Below are 15,555 nucleotides of genomic sequence, written 5' to 3' on the forward strand. Positions count from 1 at the left end.
TATATACAACAACATGGATAAATCTCAATTATGCTGAATGAAAACAGACCAGATTAAAAAAAAATCTGGCACTATTATCCTATTTATAGAAAAGTCTAGAAAATGCAGAGAAGCCATACTGACAGAAAGCAGATCTGTGGTTGCCTGGCAGGTGAGATGTGGTGAGGAATGAGAGAGAAAAATTATAAAGGTACAGGAGGAAACTTTAGGGGTGATGAATACTTTGCTATCTTGATTGTAGCAGTGGTTTCATGTATACATATGTCAAACTTATCAAATTATAAACTTTAAATATATGCAGTTTACTGTATGCCAATTATAGCTCAATAAGGCTGTTTTTAAAAAAGAAAACACGTGGGATCTTCCTATTATCTCTAGGACACTCCAATTTTGTGTTAGATTTTTTTTCTTTTCTTCAATCTCTCACAAAGAAATGGAAAAGAAAATGCCTCACTCAGAAAGGGCTGTCATATGTATGAGACTTCACAGCTTTGTACTTTCCCTCCTGAGGGGCCTGGAACAGAATCCTTGTCCCCACCTCAAACCCCCAGCCTTTCCATTACCACTGGCGGTAAAACCAGAACAAAACAAAGTCAAAGGGCATAAAACAGGTAGCAACAAAACTCTAAACTGGAAAACAAGTCATTGCAACTTGGACTTTATCTTTTGTTTTTGCAAGCACAGGTGACCCTATTGGATATTGTGGTAAAGAATGGAAGTCTGTTATGAAGCCTTTCAATCACATTTGGTAATTTATGTCAGGAACGTTCTGTTACAGAAAAGCCTCCTGAGGTAAAGACGCTAAAATTCAAAATAATGTGTTGGCTCATGTCAGGCAAAACATTGACAGTACAGCCCAAAGTTGGACACAGAATTTGATTAGGAATTCAAAACCTGCTTCAATTTCACAGAAGGCTTGGAAGATACAACAGGGTTTGGTTCTTAGCTTTAGGTAAAATTCGCATTAAACATGAGGGTTTATCTATTGCACTTTGGGGATTGTGTTAATTCATGTTTAGAAGGGGCTGAGATATCAGGAAAGGAGAAGCCTTAGAAGGTCCTTTGTGGAAAATCACTATGGAAGGAAACTCCTTCTAAAGTTGCAAATTGTTCATTTCCATTCTACTCGGTTTTTTTTTTCTTAAAAAAATTTTTTTTTTAAGTTACTAATGTCCTAGGTTTTAAGCAAATTTTGTGAGTTTTGACCACCTAGCTTGTAAGTGGTAGAGGAGGGAACTCAAAACTATGTTTGATGCCAAAGCTCTTGCTCTAACACTCAATATATATAAAGTAGGGAAGTTTTCTGGGAGGCCTACCGTCAACCCCGGCCCACGTCCTCTCGGCTCGCATTAACTCGCTGCTGGTTCCCAGCTGGAGAGCACCGACTGCACCTGCTCCGAAGTCCAGCGGGGCCCGGCCTCATCCTGCGCTCAGCCTCGGCTGCTTGTGCACGGACTCGAGGACCCACCAGGGGTCACTGCAGCCTCAGAGCTATTGTGCCCGCCACTCCTGGGCAAGACCCGCCGTGCGGAGGGCGTGGGACTGGGAGCGCCGAACGCCAGGGTCCGAGCAGAACTGCGCCCGGCCTTCCTAGAGCCAACCTTCCGTCTCCCCGGGAAACGGCTACAGCAATCAGAACCAGGGCTCCGAACAGCCGAGCGGCCGGGGTGGTGCGCGCGGGTTCCGGTGCGGACCTGCCCGCACCTCGCCGTTGGACCACCTCCGCTCCGCCTTCCGCTCTCAGCCGAGACCCCGCCCGGAAGGGGCGCCCCTTCCCGGCCTCTGGGCCCCAGCTTCGTTCCAGGGCTCTCTGCAGACACTCGGGCCCGGCCCAGCTGCACCTGGGCTGCTCCCGCCCGGGGCACCACCCCTCGCGCAGCCAAGAGAACTTTCCCGGGAGCCGCCGCGGCCTGCGCGTCCAGGGCACACCCCCACCCGCCCGCCAGCGCGTTCCCAGCCTGGGCGCCCGCTTCTCCGCCTGCCGGCGCGCCTGCAAGCCCTCTGACTCCCCAGTTCTCTGAAAATCCCGGAGGAGCAGCGCTCCGCCGCCGCAGCAAAGGCGTTCTCGGAGGGCCAGCTTGAACTTAGGCACACGCAACCCCCCGTGATGAGTTCCACGGTCCCCAGACGGGAGCCGCGTCCCGCCACGAGCTGACTTGGACTCGCCGGTCTTGGTAAGGAGCCCGCTGCCCTTTCCGATACTTCTCGGGGTTCCGGGTGGCCGAGGTAGACTGAGTGACGATCCTCGCCACTGGCCCTGCCGTGGGACTGGGACGTCGCGGGTACCCCTGACACAAAGGAACAGCCGAGTGTTCCCCAGTCGGCGGACCGGACTGGGGGCTGCGGGGTGGGGTCGGAGCTGGAAGTGGGAGCCCTCCGGGGACTCCACAGGGGAAGGAGGCCGGGTGTCTCGGTAGCACTCCGGCCGGGGACAGGCGGAGGGGGCTGCACAGCTCCCAAGGGTTTCCTCGTCTGGGGAGGGCCTCGAGCTCGCATTCCTCCCTTTTCTTGCTTCTTGCCCCCATTGCCAGACGACTTTTGTCGTCCCCAGGACTGCGGGAGGGGCCGCGGCGCCCCCGCCTTCGGAGGAGCCCGAGCCGCAGGATGCGCGGGGACGCGCCGCCGCCCTCTGTGCTCAGTTCCGCCGGCGCTTCCCCGGCGGCTCCCGGGCGCTGACTCCGGGCTTCTCCGCCCTCCTTCCCTCCAGCCGGCGCCGGGCGGCTCGTCCGCGCGGCCCTGGACCTCGCCGGGAACCGGTCCCCTCGCCCTGGCCCCGGCGCGGACAATAAATTAATGCCTCGAGCTTGAGGGGAGGGGGCGGCTCGGCGCCTGGGTCGCAGCTTTCTCTCCTGGCTGGAGACGGCCACAGCCAACATGGGCTGCTTCTGCGCTGTTCCAGAAGAATTTTACTGCGAAGTTTTGCTTCTGAATGAATCCAAGTTAACCCTCACCACCCAGCAGCAGGGCATCAAGGTAGGCGCGGGCCGGGGGCGTGTTCCGGGGATCGGCAGCCGGGCGGGCGCGGGGGTCCTAGGCTTTGTCTGAGGGCTGTCACGGGTCTCGGCCGGCGACTGCTCTCTGTGCGGTGGGAAGGAGCCGCAGCTGCCCTGCGCTCAGGTGGAGTGTGGACGTGTCGGGGTGGATTCACTTCGAGTCCCTTCATAAAGGGAAGTAAGTTTCACGTCTCAAAGGGTGTTCGCTCATCGACTCTCAGCTGCAACCCCACAGTCCTGCAACTGAGACCCAAACTCTTCCCGGGACCGGTTTCCTCCAAAAGCATCTAAGGCCCCCGCAGCTCCAAAGACGCGCAAACCTGAATATACAGGCTGAATACAGTGTTGAAGGCACGGTTTCCCGTGGCTTTGTTGAGGCTTTTTTCTGTTAGTGTCATTGGGGAAGTAATCTAGTTGACTCGCAGAAACACATTTACTGGGTGGCTGTGATTGTGTTCCCTGGGTTTGTAGATGAGTAATGCTACGTTTGGACGGAAGATAATTTCCAGTTCCACAAGCGAACTGGTTTTATCCCCATATTTAAGTAAACATCTCTCAAAGCGACTCGGTAAATAACTTTGCGCCTGTCTGTAGGTCATTAAAATGGAATCACTACTATTAACCTAGAGAACCCAAACAAAAAGGCTGTGGGAGATTGCAGAGATCCACTTCCTTAATTTTGAAGAGTTCTTATGTTTATGGTTGACAACCTGACCGACGCGCCTGCGCGCTTGTTTTGCTCTTGCAACCACGTAGTTACCAAAAGGTGATCGGAATTCGGAACGTTTTGTTTCTCTTTCTCCGTATTTAAATCACGGGAGCTTTTTAAGTAACCTTAGCAGCTGAGTCTGGTGAGGGGCTACCGCCCCCCCCCCCACTATTGTCCCCCACTCTCCATCCTGGTAATGCTGGAGGTCTGAGAAAGAAGTTCAAGCTGCCAGTATCCTCTTCTAGTCTTGTATGTCAGAAGTTAATCCTAATGGCGTAGGCCCTGGTCATTTCCTTGTGTGAATCAGTTTTTACATAGCTTTATGCACGCCAGAGTAACTGTTTCTGGCTAAAAGCTTCAGCTTTGATGTTACCATTCTTGGTGTACAGAATTCTAATTTCACAGGTGTCCTTCTTCTGCTGGAGATGGGGGCGGGGGCAAAAATGATCAATTAAAGTCACAAGATAAAGTTAACCCTTCCTTTAGGAAATTGTTTTGAGCAGTTGTTTTCCAGTAATTATAAAAAGCAAAAGTCAATCAGATTCTCGTTTGGTGTTTCCTTTAAAAGCCAGGAAAAGACTCTTGGAAAAGGGTGTTTCATAGTTTATATTTTCACCTTTTGCTTTATGTTCCACCCCTCCACCCCCATGAAATCAGGAAAAGAACTTTTCAAGATGATGTAACATTCTTTGGTGTACTGTGCAAATAGGCAAAAAAAAAAAAAAAAAAAAAACCCATAAAATTTTGATAATACATAGATTCTCTTTGGCTCGGGGAAAGAAACCATTAGAAAAAGATAACGGATGATCTGATACTAAACCAACAAAGAAATCTTTCTGAAGTGCAAAGTCTATAAAGTCATCTGGAGTGTGAGCTTCCTATTTAATCATGAAAGCCATATCCCTGTCAGCTGTGGAGCATGTACATTATTCTGTCAAGAGAGCAGCCAAGACTCGGGATCAAATGGAATAATTTTGTCAAAGAAACATGAATAAAAAATCCTGATCCATAATTGCTTTTTATAACCTGATGGTGCTTATCTTGTTTTACAAATATGTTGAAAATTGGTGAGTGATTCAAAGGCAATAGCAACTTTATAATGCTGTTATTTTGGATATGTGCCATTTAACTAAACAATAATTTAAGCAGGCTTTTGTTGGAAGTAATCATTTTGCAACAGGCTTGGCCTCTTTCAGTGTCACAAAAGCATGCCACAATTATTTTGATGGCCATATGTGTAACACAGATGTTGTCTGCTCAAGTTAACCACATTATCTGTAACTACTAGGCTACCATGAAATGCATGTGTTAAGCACCTATCTACTTGTGGTATGTACTAAATTAAACACATATGTGTATTTATAAATGGAATAATGTACGAACAGCATCTCACGTGTAGATGGTATTCAAACGTTGAATGGATATGTGTATATTATTCTGTACATCGCGTTTTCTTTTTAACTCCTTTAGTTATGAGTGAAATAGTAAACTAAAATGTAAATGAAATAGCCAATAACTATAATGGTGTTTCCCCTTGGAAAAGTACATTTGAAAACTTTTATTATCATTAAAGTCAAAATTAAGCATGTGACATCAATTAGCCCATTTCCCTCCTGAAATTAAAATAGAAAAATCTTTTTGTTTTTAAAAAGTATTTTCTAACATTTTGAGATGACCCTTTTCCATATTCTATCTCAAATGAAATAAAGACCATTAATTTTGCATTAAAATTACTCACCTATTTCATTCCTTCATGGAAGGAATTTTACTGATTATTAAATAATCACTTAAGAATTTGCTTGTATTGCTGTTATAATAATGTATTGTGAGTTTAAAAAAAGATTAATTATAGTAAATTTAAGTAGAAGAAATAGAGAAGCGTGGTAAAACATAGTTTCTGTGTGCCATTTTGAAAAACACTTTCTGGATTTGTTTAAGCGCCACATTACAAAGTTAGTTATGAAGTGATTTTCTGCAACTTAGATCAAAGTCTTTCATCAACAAGAAAAAAAATTGATGTGTTTGTTCCCATGGAAAGGCACTTCAGCCTTGAGACGATGGTTACACGTCTTCTATGTCAAGATGAATAGCAACTAAATGGAAAATAATTTTCTATTAAAAAACATAATATATTTGTATTCATATTCATACTAACATTATGGAGAAATTTGCTTCTTTTTTTTTTTTTTTTTTTTTAGAGGTAACCTCACCTTGACAAGCTGGAAGTCTTTGGCATGCAGTTTGAGCCCTAAGATTTATAAGAATCTTATAAATAAGGTTTATATAAACTGAAAGCTATTGGTGGTATGTTGACCCCCACACAATAGCTTTTAGCTATTTGTTCTATGCTGCTATCTCCGTTGTTTATTTAAGTAAGCATTTCTGCTGTGGTTGGTCTTTTGGTTTTTTTGAGCAATGTTTGCTCAGGGAAACTTTTGTTACATCCTTTGTCGCTCTCTGTGCTGGGGGAAGTAAGGATCTTTCTTTTTGTTGTCTGAGAGAGCAAAATTTGTGGCTCAAACTACTGGTGTAAGTTGACATTTGATTAGCAAAAGATTTTCAGGGAAAAACAAATCACAAGGTTTGATTAGAAATTTAGTCCTCAAAGTTGCTGCTACAAATATGAACTGGATTAATATTTTTGTTTCAGGGAGGCTGTCGTGCTCTGAGCAGTAATGTAATAAACACTGAGGTGCTCATTTTTCCCTTGTTGTATTTGACTAAATTAATGAAACCAATATGACAGCAAGATGGAAATTCCATTAACTTTTTAAAAGGCATTATTGAGATATACAATTTCACACATTTGAAGGGTACAGTTTACCCATTAACTTTTAAATTAAGTTACTTCCTAATCATCCTGAGGTTTCTGAGGGAATATTGTGAGTCAGTTTTGATGCTTCAATCAGAAACTTCCTAATAAACTAGAAAAACAGAAAGTGGAGACTTAAATTATATGCATCTCGGTTACCGAGAATTATAATTTTTACTCCATTTGGACTGGTGAGGAAAACGCCTAAGAAGATTAAGAAGACAGTGAAAAGCAGTAGTGGTTCATAAATCATATTAAGTATATAGGTGAATACCTGTATCTTTTAACATCAGCCTCATAAGATACAGAGTCAGGGACCTGATAAACGTAAGATGAAGCAAGTAATCATACACCAACATTACTGTTAATGTGAGATTGGCTGTGGGTCTTGATTGGTTGGTAAATTAGATGTGACTGGGTTAGATGTAGCCCTCACTGACACTGCATCTGCATTTCTGAAATTCAAATAGAATGTCCATGTTGTGTCTGTTTAAGATGGACTCCTATATTAATCCTCCTTCAAAAATTCTTTTTTGTTTTTAAAATTATTCAAACTGTTTTCAGCTTTACTAAGGTATAATTGACAAATGAAATTAAAGTGTACAACATGATTTTGTAGAATATAAGTTGTGAAAGGATTCCCACCATCCCACCACTGAGGTAATGAACACATCCATTACTTCACATAAATTACCTTTTTGTTATTGTTGAGAGTACATAAGTTCTGCTTTCTTAGCAAATTGCATTTCTACAATACAGCCTTATCAAGATCCCCAAACTGTAAATGCTCTCATAGCTAATGGCTGTCCTTCTCCAAGTGCTTCTAATTTCCTTGTTTTTTGGTGGACCACACTTTTTTTTAGTCCTGTTAATATAATTTTTCTTGAATTCTGTAATGCTAAACTTGAACTGACTTTGAACTAAACTTCAACTAATGCAGAGCTGTTAGGGGGCGCCTGGGTGGCTCAGTTGTAGGAACATGCGACTCTTGATCTTGGGGTCATGAGTTCAAGCCCCAAGTTGGACATAGTCTACTAACAATAATAATGATAATGATGATGATGATGATAATACAGAGCTGTTGTTGCTCTTGAGCATGGGTGGTGTCTTCATCCATTTGGGCTGCTATAACCCATACTGTAGACTAGGTGGCTTATAAACAAAAGAAATTTATTTCTCATAGTCCAGCATGGTCAGGTGAGGGCCTTTTTCTGGGTGAAAAACTTCTTGTGTACCCTCACATGGCAGAAGGGGCTGTGGAGCTTTTTTGGCCCTCTTCTGTAAGAGCAGTAATCTTGAAGGCCCCAACTCCTAATGCCTTGGGGGTTAGGTTTCCAACATAATGGATTTTAGGGGCACACAAACATTCTGACCATAGTAGGTGGTGCTAAGTTAAATCTAAATAGTAGAGACAGAGGTCCAGACTCTTCTTTTGATCAGCCAGATGGACAGTAGTTTGTTATTTTTGTTAAGACACTTACAAAGAAAATGGGAAACTCTTCTCTGATGGTTTGTGTCAAGTTGTATCTCAGTGTAGGGCTAGACAATTCTTTGTTGGGGGAGGTTTTCCTGTCCATTGTGGGATAACTGTGTTCCTAGCCTCTACCCACGAGATGCCCGTAGCACCTCTTGCCCATTTGCGACAACCAAAAATATCCCCAGCTGTTACCAAATGTCTCCTGAGGGGCAAAAGACATAAATTCCAAACTGCATTGTTTGCATTAGCACCCTACCTTATCTAGACCTTTAGCAGTTCTGAATGCCTACCCAAATGACTTGGTCTGTGGGTACACGGAAATGTTCCCTTTCCCAAATGTACCAGACTCTTGTGCCTTTTTAGGCACTGGATTCCTGCTGAGTGGTGTACCCTTTTACCTTTCCCTAAGTACACACTCCTCTGGATTCATCCTTTAAGACTTGAATCAAGTGTCCTACTTGCCAGGAAGCCTTCAACCCAGGCTGACCAGGCAAACTTAAGTGCTAGTCCTGGCCTCACATACGCCCTGTAATAGCACTTAGCGCATTGCAAGCATTATTTCTGGATACATCTGTCTCCTCCGGTAGCCTGTGAGCCCCTACCTGTGGTCCCCTAGCAGCTAGAGCTACACACCTCATGCAATAGATGCTTATTAACTGTCGTTTGAATAGAGAGTTGAAAGGAGTGATGTTACAGCTGGAACAGGACACATTGAAAATCTTATGGATAATGAGGTTCCTTTTCCATTTTATTTCTACTAGAAAAGGTCTCAGAATAAAGTAAACCTCACTGTGAAAAGTCTGTTGCCAAGATACTCTAATTTTTATATTGATAATGGGTGGAAAATGAGATGGTGCTGTGGACTGAATGTATGCAGCACACCGAACAGCTGATGAGCGGCTTTTTCAGAAAACCCGAATCATACCTTTTTTTGTATCATAGAGGTTAGTATTCCGTCTTTCCGTCTCTCTCTTTCTTTATTTCTAAAATAAAGAAGCTTTCCACTTAGAACTGAGTCTTTTGGAAGAGGGGCATGTTTCGAGAGTGGAAGATAGATTCTCACACATTAGTTACTTTTTCTTGTCTCCTATTCTGTACACCACGTGAGGACATAGTCCGTTGGTTTCATGGTGTGGGTTTACACAATCAGGGGCCATTGTGTAATTTTTTTTTTTTTAATTTTTTTTTTGAACGTTTATTTATTTTTGGGACAGAGAGAGACAGAGCATGAACGGGGAGGGGCAGAGAGAGAGGGAGACACAGAATCGGAAACAGGCTCCAGGCTCTGAGCCATCAGCCCAGAGCCTGACGCGGGGCTCGAACTCACGGACCGCGAGATCGTGACCTGGCTGAAGTCGGACGCTTAACCGACTGCGCCACCCAGGCGCCCCGATTGTGTAATTTTTAATCTTGCCATGCCACCCATTTTACTCTTGAAGCTGTGTAAACCTCATCTGACACTGCTGTAAGGCTTACTGGCACAGACAATGTCAAAAGTTAAATATTGTGTTTTTATTTTTAAAAATTTTTTTTTTCAACGTTTATTTATTTTTGGGACAGAGAGAGACAGAGCATGAACGGGGGAGGGACAGAGAGAGAGGGAGACACAGAATCGGAAACAGGCTCCAGGCTCTGAGCCATCAGCCCAGAGCCTGACGCGGGGCTCGAACTCCCGGACCGCGAGATCGTGACCTGGCTGAAGTCGGACGCTTAACCGACTGCGCCACCCAGGCGCCCCAAATATTGTGTTTTTAAAATGTTTCATTTATTTGAGAGAGAGAGAGAGAGAGAGAGAGAGAGAGAGAGAGAGCACAAGCAGGGGAGGGGCAGAGGGAGAGAGAGAGAATCCCAAGCAGGCTCCATGGGCAGAGCTCGATGCGGGGCTCAATGTCATGAACCGCGAGATCATGACCTGAGTCAAAATCAAGAGTCAGACACCCAAATGACTGAGCCTACCCAGGTGCCTCAAATACTGGGTTTTTATGACAAATAAGTTTTCAATTCCTATGCACAGTGTATTTTTCTGCAGACCAGATACAAACACGACAAGTCAGAGGTCAGATTTACCATGCCTCTCCAGCTTCTCTGGGATTGACTGCTTTGTCTGAGCTGTCTGCAATATTTCAGCCTCAGTGCTCCTCATCAGCCTGCTTTGGGTTGTAATGAGTAACTGCCATTTTCTTCTGCATCACAAGATGTGTTTCTAAGTTTCATGTATTAAGATTGACCAGGCATCACTTGTTTAGGTATAGCCTAGGTGCGTTAAGGTCAGGAACCAGCCTGTTTAGTGTATGACTTGAAAAGCCTGTTAACTACATTTTGGTGAGTCTGTACCATTCTAAAAAATGTGGATTGCATTCTTGCATCCTCTGAGCCATGTATGTAGTTCTTGTTTGTTTAAGTGGAACAGCCACTGTTCCTTAGTGCTGCCTACTGTTAATCCATTACTCTAACTAAACATTTTGCTTAGGAGATTCCCCAAAGGATGAGATGGCTCCCCCAGAGGCTTTCCTAATTATAATCCTGAAAACATGAAAGGGCCTAGCAGTGGCTTCCAAATGTGTGAGAAGTTTGTTTTTAAGGGTATTGAGATGCCAAGAGGAAGTTAGGACAAGGGAGATGGTGGCAGGCAAGGAAAACCAAGAGGTGCTGAGTGCTAGCCCCCATGGACAATAACCAAAAGGTCAGATAGTGGGGGAGGAATTAGCCGACCAAGACTGAAGACAGAACCAAATGTAGCAACAGACTATTTAGAAATGACATGTGTAAGAACATGAGAAAGCACAGTCTATGATGCCAGGGGTTCCTGGCATTGTGGGGATGGTGTCCCAGAATACAGCTTTCCAGACAAACAGTGGCCCGAGAGAGGGTCAGATTCCTGGGCTAGCCTAACAAAGACTGTTTGAGTTTTGGGTCCCACCTTGGTCTTCATTCAGAGCTGAGTTTGAGAGGCAGTCTTGGAGCCTCTGTCACCTTAACTATCACTTGTCAAAACTGGTTTTTCTCTACCATACTTAATGATCCCAATGTAGTCATGGCCCTCATGTGTCACACATGAATCAGGCTTCTAACCTGGATGCTGTGTGACCACCTTCAGCCTCTCCCGTCTCACCACCCCCATCCCGTGTTCAAACCCTGCTCTGCTTGTGACTGGCCACGTGACTCTTCCCTGGAACTAGGCTCTGCTTCCTCATCTGTAAGTTGGGGGGCATGATAGCTGCTGGATGACTGTAGAATTTGAGAAAAAAATTTAGGCACATAGGATTAAAAGGTGCTCAATAAATGATAGGTATTATTATGCACTATCTATTATTTGCTAATAAATTTCTTTGTGAATTCCAGTTTGTGATATCTAACCCCTTGTTCCTGCCCAAAGTGATGCTGTCTCTCTGAGGGGATGGGTGGGTGTTAGAAATTGGGGAATAGGGTGGTTGATATTCATATATACAAGTGATCTGTCAGATCTCTTTCGCCTCACATTGCCTCAGCTACCACTGGAAGGCTGAAACTCTACATCTGTACCCCGAGGCCAGACTTCCTTCCTCTCACCTGAATTTTACTTCTGATTGCCCACTGGGTATCACACAAGATGCTTAAGCCCATCATCACTACCCCTCTGCTCCCTCTAGTCCTGCTCCTTCTGTGCTGCCTAGTTTGATGAATGAGACCACACTTGGGCTTTACCAGTTAAAATGCTTTGGTTTATAGTTACAGAGATCCAACTGCAAACAGCTTTAATATGAGGAAATTTGTTTGCTCACCTATCAGGGACTCTGGGGACAAGGATAGGAGTTGAGAGTGGGTTGATGACATCAAGGCCCCAGCTTCTCTCCATCTCTTCTGTGCTCTGACATCTTGGGAGGGTGTCATCAGCAGGTGGTAGCAGACGTTTGTGGAGATGATAATCGTACATGGCAGTATGTGAGATAGGAGTAGAGATGGCCTATTTTTTAGGAGAGAAGACACTTCCTCCAGAAGTCCCTCAGCAGACTTCCCCTTGTGCCTTTTAGCAGAAGGAGTCTTGTGGTCATTCTGGAGCCATAATGGCAATGGGATCACCTTTGGGGTGCCGTATCCTCCATGGGGCCGGGTGGGGGTGGAATCAGTTTCCCTGAGGCAAGTGACCGCATGGGGGAGAGGCCCAGTCAGGAAGGAAGGAGGGAGTTGTGGGTGTTGTTGGCCATGACAGTGTTCACTCAATCCCTTGGGTCAGGATTCTGGCACACATGCTCTCCTTAAATTTGCACATCCGTCCAGGCGTTGGAATTCCCAGCTCCTGAACATCTTCCAGATTTGTTTCTCCTCCTCACATTACTCCTGCCATGGTTTAGACCTGTCTCAGGTGTCAGCTGGACAGTTGCAGTAGCCTTCTCACCACTGCCCTTGTCTCTAGCATTAACTCCTTGTGATTACCTATAGGGTGGTCTTTCTCATCTCGACCCCTACAGCTCAGGTTTAAATTCCTTCATGGTGGCCGCAGGGCGGCATTCCTGCCCTTTAGTGATTGGATTCACCTCCCTCTGTTCTTTCTCCCACCTTTTCCTTATACCTATTTTGTATTGTAGCCAGACTGAGATGCTTCCAAGTCTGAATGCTCCACATTCTCCCTTGCCTGTTTCTTTTTCTCAGCCTGTAAAGCCCCACCCAGCTTCCTCTTGTTTGATTGAAGTCCCAGCCCTCAATGAGCTATGACCTTTTCTGAAGACTTCTCCTTGGTGTAGCACAGGAGAGGCCCTCTTCTGATCCTGATCAAGCCTGCATTTCGTTGCAGCAGTTCCTCTGCTGTCCTGTCCACCTCACCGTGGGAGGAATATAGTAAGGTGAAGAGAGCATGGGCTTTGTCTAGGTAGATGTGGCTTCGGGTCTCCCTCCCATTTGTTCAAGCTATGAACTTGGCCAGTCATTTACCCTCTCTGAGTCTGCTTCCTCATCTGAAAATTAGGGTAGGCCTTCCACCTTATTCTGAGATACTGCATGTGAAACCCTTAGTTCCGTGCCTGATGAGTGGTAGCTGTTGTATTAGAGATGGAAAGCCTTGAGGGAGAGGACTAAGTCTTTTTTATGGGATATCTCCAGTCAAACCCAGTTCCTAAGGAGTAGTAGGTATCCACGAGTTAATCTGAATAAGAAAAGATACCTCTAGATTGACATAAATGAATGAACCCGAGGAAGCAAAGACATCTTTCTACTCTTTACTGCCCAGGTTCCCTGGGTACAAATAGTGCACCTGCTTGACTGCTTAATTTCTTAATTTAAGTTTTTAAAAACAGTTTTAAGATATAAACCACACACTATACAATTCATCTATTTAAAGTGTGCAATTCGGGGCACCTGGGTGGCGCAGTCGGTTAAGCATCCGACTTCAGCCAGGTCACGATCTCGCGGTCCATGAGTTCGAGCCCCGCGTCGGGCTCTGGGCTGATGGCTCAGAGCCTGGAGCCTGTTTCTGATTCTGTGTCTCCCTCTCTCTCTGCCCCTCCCCTGTTCATGCTCTGTCTCTCTCTGTCCCAAAAATAAATAAACGTTGAAAAAAAAAATTTAAAAAAAAGAAAAATAAAGTGTGCAATTCATATATCCACAGAGTTGTGCAACCATTACCGCAATTTTAGAACATTTCATCACTCCAGAAAGAAACCTCATACCTAGTAGCAGTCCACTCCATATGTCTTTCTAACCTTCCCACCCACACCCCCCTAGCTAGGCAACCACTAGTCTTTCTGTCTATATAGATTTTCACACTCTGGACATTTCATAGAAATGGGTTCATGTAGTATGTTGTCTTTTGTGACTGGCTCCTTCACTTTGCATAATGCTTTCAAGGTTCATTCCTAATGTATCAGTATTTCATGTCATTTTATTGCTGAATAATATTCTACTGTATGGATATGCTTTATTTATCCATCCAATAGTTGATGGACTTTGGCTAGTATAATAATGTTGCTGAGAAGATTCATGTTCAAGTTTTTATGTGGACATAGGTTTTAATTTCTCTCGGATGTATACCTAGGAATTGATGGGTGTAACATTTGTGAGGAACTGCCAAACTGTTTTCCATAATGGTTGTGTCATTTTACATTCCTACCAACGTGTAAGGTTCCCAATTTCTCCACATTCTCACCAACACTTGTTATAATATGTATTTTTGACTGTAACTATCCTATTGTGTGTAAAGTGTTATTTCATTGTGGTTTTGATTTGTATTTTCCTAATGAATAATGAAGTTGGGCATCTTTTTTTTTTTTAATTTTTTTTTTCAACGTTTATTTATTTTTGGGACAGAGAGAGACAGAGCATGAACAGGGGAGGGGCAGAGAGAGAGGGAGACACAGAATCGGAAACAGGCTCCAGGCTCTGAGCCATCAGCCCAGAGCCTGACGCGGGGCTCGAACACACGGACCGCGAGATCGTGACCTGGCTGAAGTCGGACGCTTAACCGACTGTGCCACCCAGGCGCCCCGAAGTTGGGCATCTTTTAATGTGCTTATTGACCATTTGTATATCTTCTTTGGAGAGATGTTTATTCTTTGCCAAATTTTGAAATCGGGTTGTCTTTTTAACATTGAGTATAAAAGTTTTTTTTTTAAAGGATGTATACGTCCTTTATACAAGTCTCTTATCAGATATTTAATTTAGAAATGTTTTCTCTCATTCTGTGGGTTTTTGTTTTGCTTCCTTCACAGTGTCCTTTCATGTACAAGAACTTTTAATTTTGATGGAGCCCAGTTTATTTTTTCTTTTGTTCCCTGTGCTTTTGGAGTCATATCTGAGAAATTGTCACCTAACACCAGGTCATGAAGATTTACTCCTATGTTTTCTGCTAAGGGTTTTATAGCCTTGTTCTTACATTTAGGTCCATGATTCATAGATATAGATAGATCTGTGGGTATCCAGTTGTCCTAGCTTGTTTTTGGAAAGATTATTTTTTCTTATTGAATTGTCTTGGTACTATTACCAAAAAATCAATTGACAATAAACGTGGAGATTAATTTCTGGACTGTCAATTCTGTTCCATTGATTTACATGCCTATTTTTATGCATCTTTTATTAGTTCCTTGGTAAGGTACGTGTTTGTCATTTATCAAAGAAACACTCCAGGTTAAAGCAAATCTGAGGACTGACCAGTGGGATAGAGCAGTGGAAACGCAACAACAGAGAGCGCACAACACACTCCAAAAACGCTTCCTGAAGTTCCAGACCCTGGACAGTCTATGACCCCTTTTTAATATAGTAGTACTCGAAGGTGCAGGACATGTAACAAGCTATTAAAACACGTGAAAGACAGAAACCTAGCCAAAATGATGAAATGGAAGAATTCTCCTCAAAAGAAAATCCAGGAAGAAATGACAGCCAGATAATTGCTCAAAACAGATATAAACAATATATCCAAACAAGAATTTAGAATAACAATCACAAGACTAATAGTGGGCTTGAGAAAAGCATAAAAGACAGTAGAGAATCTATTGCTGCAGAGATCAAAGACCTAAGACGTAGTCATGATGAAATAAGAAATGCTCTAAATGAGATGCAAAATAAACTAGCTACAGTGGCCGCGAGGATGGAAGAA

At 44.0% G+C, this 15,555-nt stretch overlaps 2 protein-coding genes across 8 annotated transcripts in view; one reads left to right on the forward strand and one right to left on the reverse strand.

Moving 5' to 3' along the window:
* The window catches only part of LOC147584218 (uncharacterized), a 157,757-nt gene extending 154,881 nt beyond the window's left edge, over window positions 1-2,876 (reverse strand). Inside the window, exons 1-2 of the mRNA XM_086716113.1 lie at window positions 2,335-2,876; window positions 1,317-2,288 (exon numbers count right to left, since the gene is read on the reverse strand). Coding sequence (XP_086572239.1) covers window positions 1,475-2,288; window positions 2,335-2,876 — 1,356 coding nt within the window. The 3' untranslated portion in view covers window positions 1,317-1,474. The remainder of the gene's footprint in view (window positions 1-1,316; window positions 2,289-2,334) is intronic.
* Window positions 2,557-15,555, forward strand: part of EPB41L4A (erythrocyte membrane protein band 4.1 like 4A) — a 255,704-nt gene continuing 242,705 nt past the window's right edge. For all 7 annotated transcript variants that reach the window (XM_025924337.2, XM_086683617.1, XM_086683457.1 and 4 more), the window contains exon 1: window positions 2,557-2,973. In XM_025924337.2, coding sequence (XP_025780122.1) covers window positions 2,875-2,973 — 99 coding nt within the window. In that variant the 5' untranslated portion in view covers window positions 2,557-2,874. The remainder of the gene's footprint in view (window positions 2,974-15,555) is intronic.

The sequence above is a fragment of the Puma concolor genome, chromosome A1 (genome assembly GCF_028749965.1).
Source record: "Puma concolor isolate L17-30 chromosome A1, mPumCon1.1.hap2, whole genome shotgun sequence".
In the NCBI taxonomy this organism is placed as follows: Eukaryota; Metazoa; Chordata; class Mammalia; order Carnivora; family Felidae; genus Puma; species Puma concolor.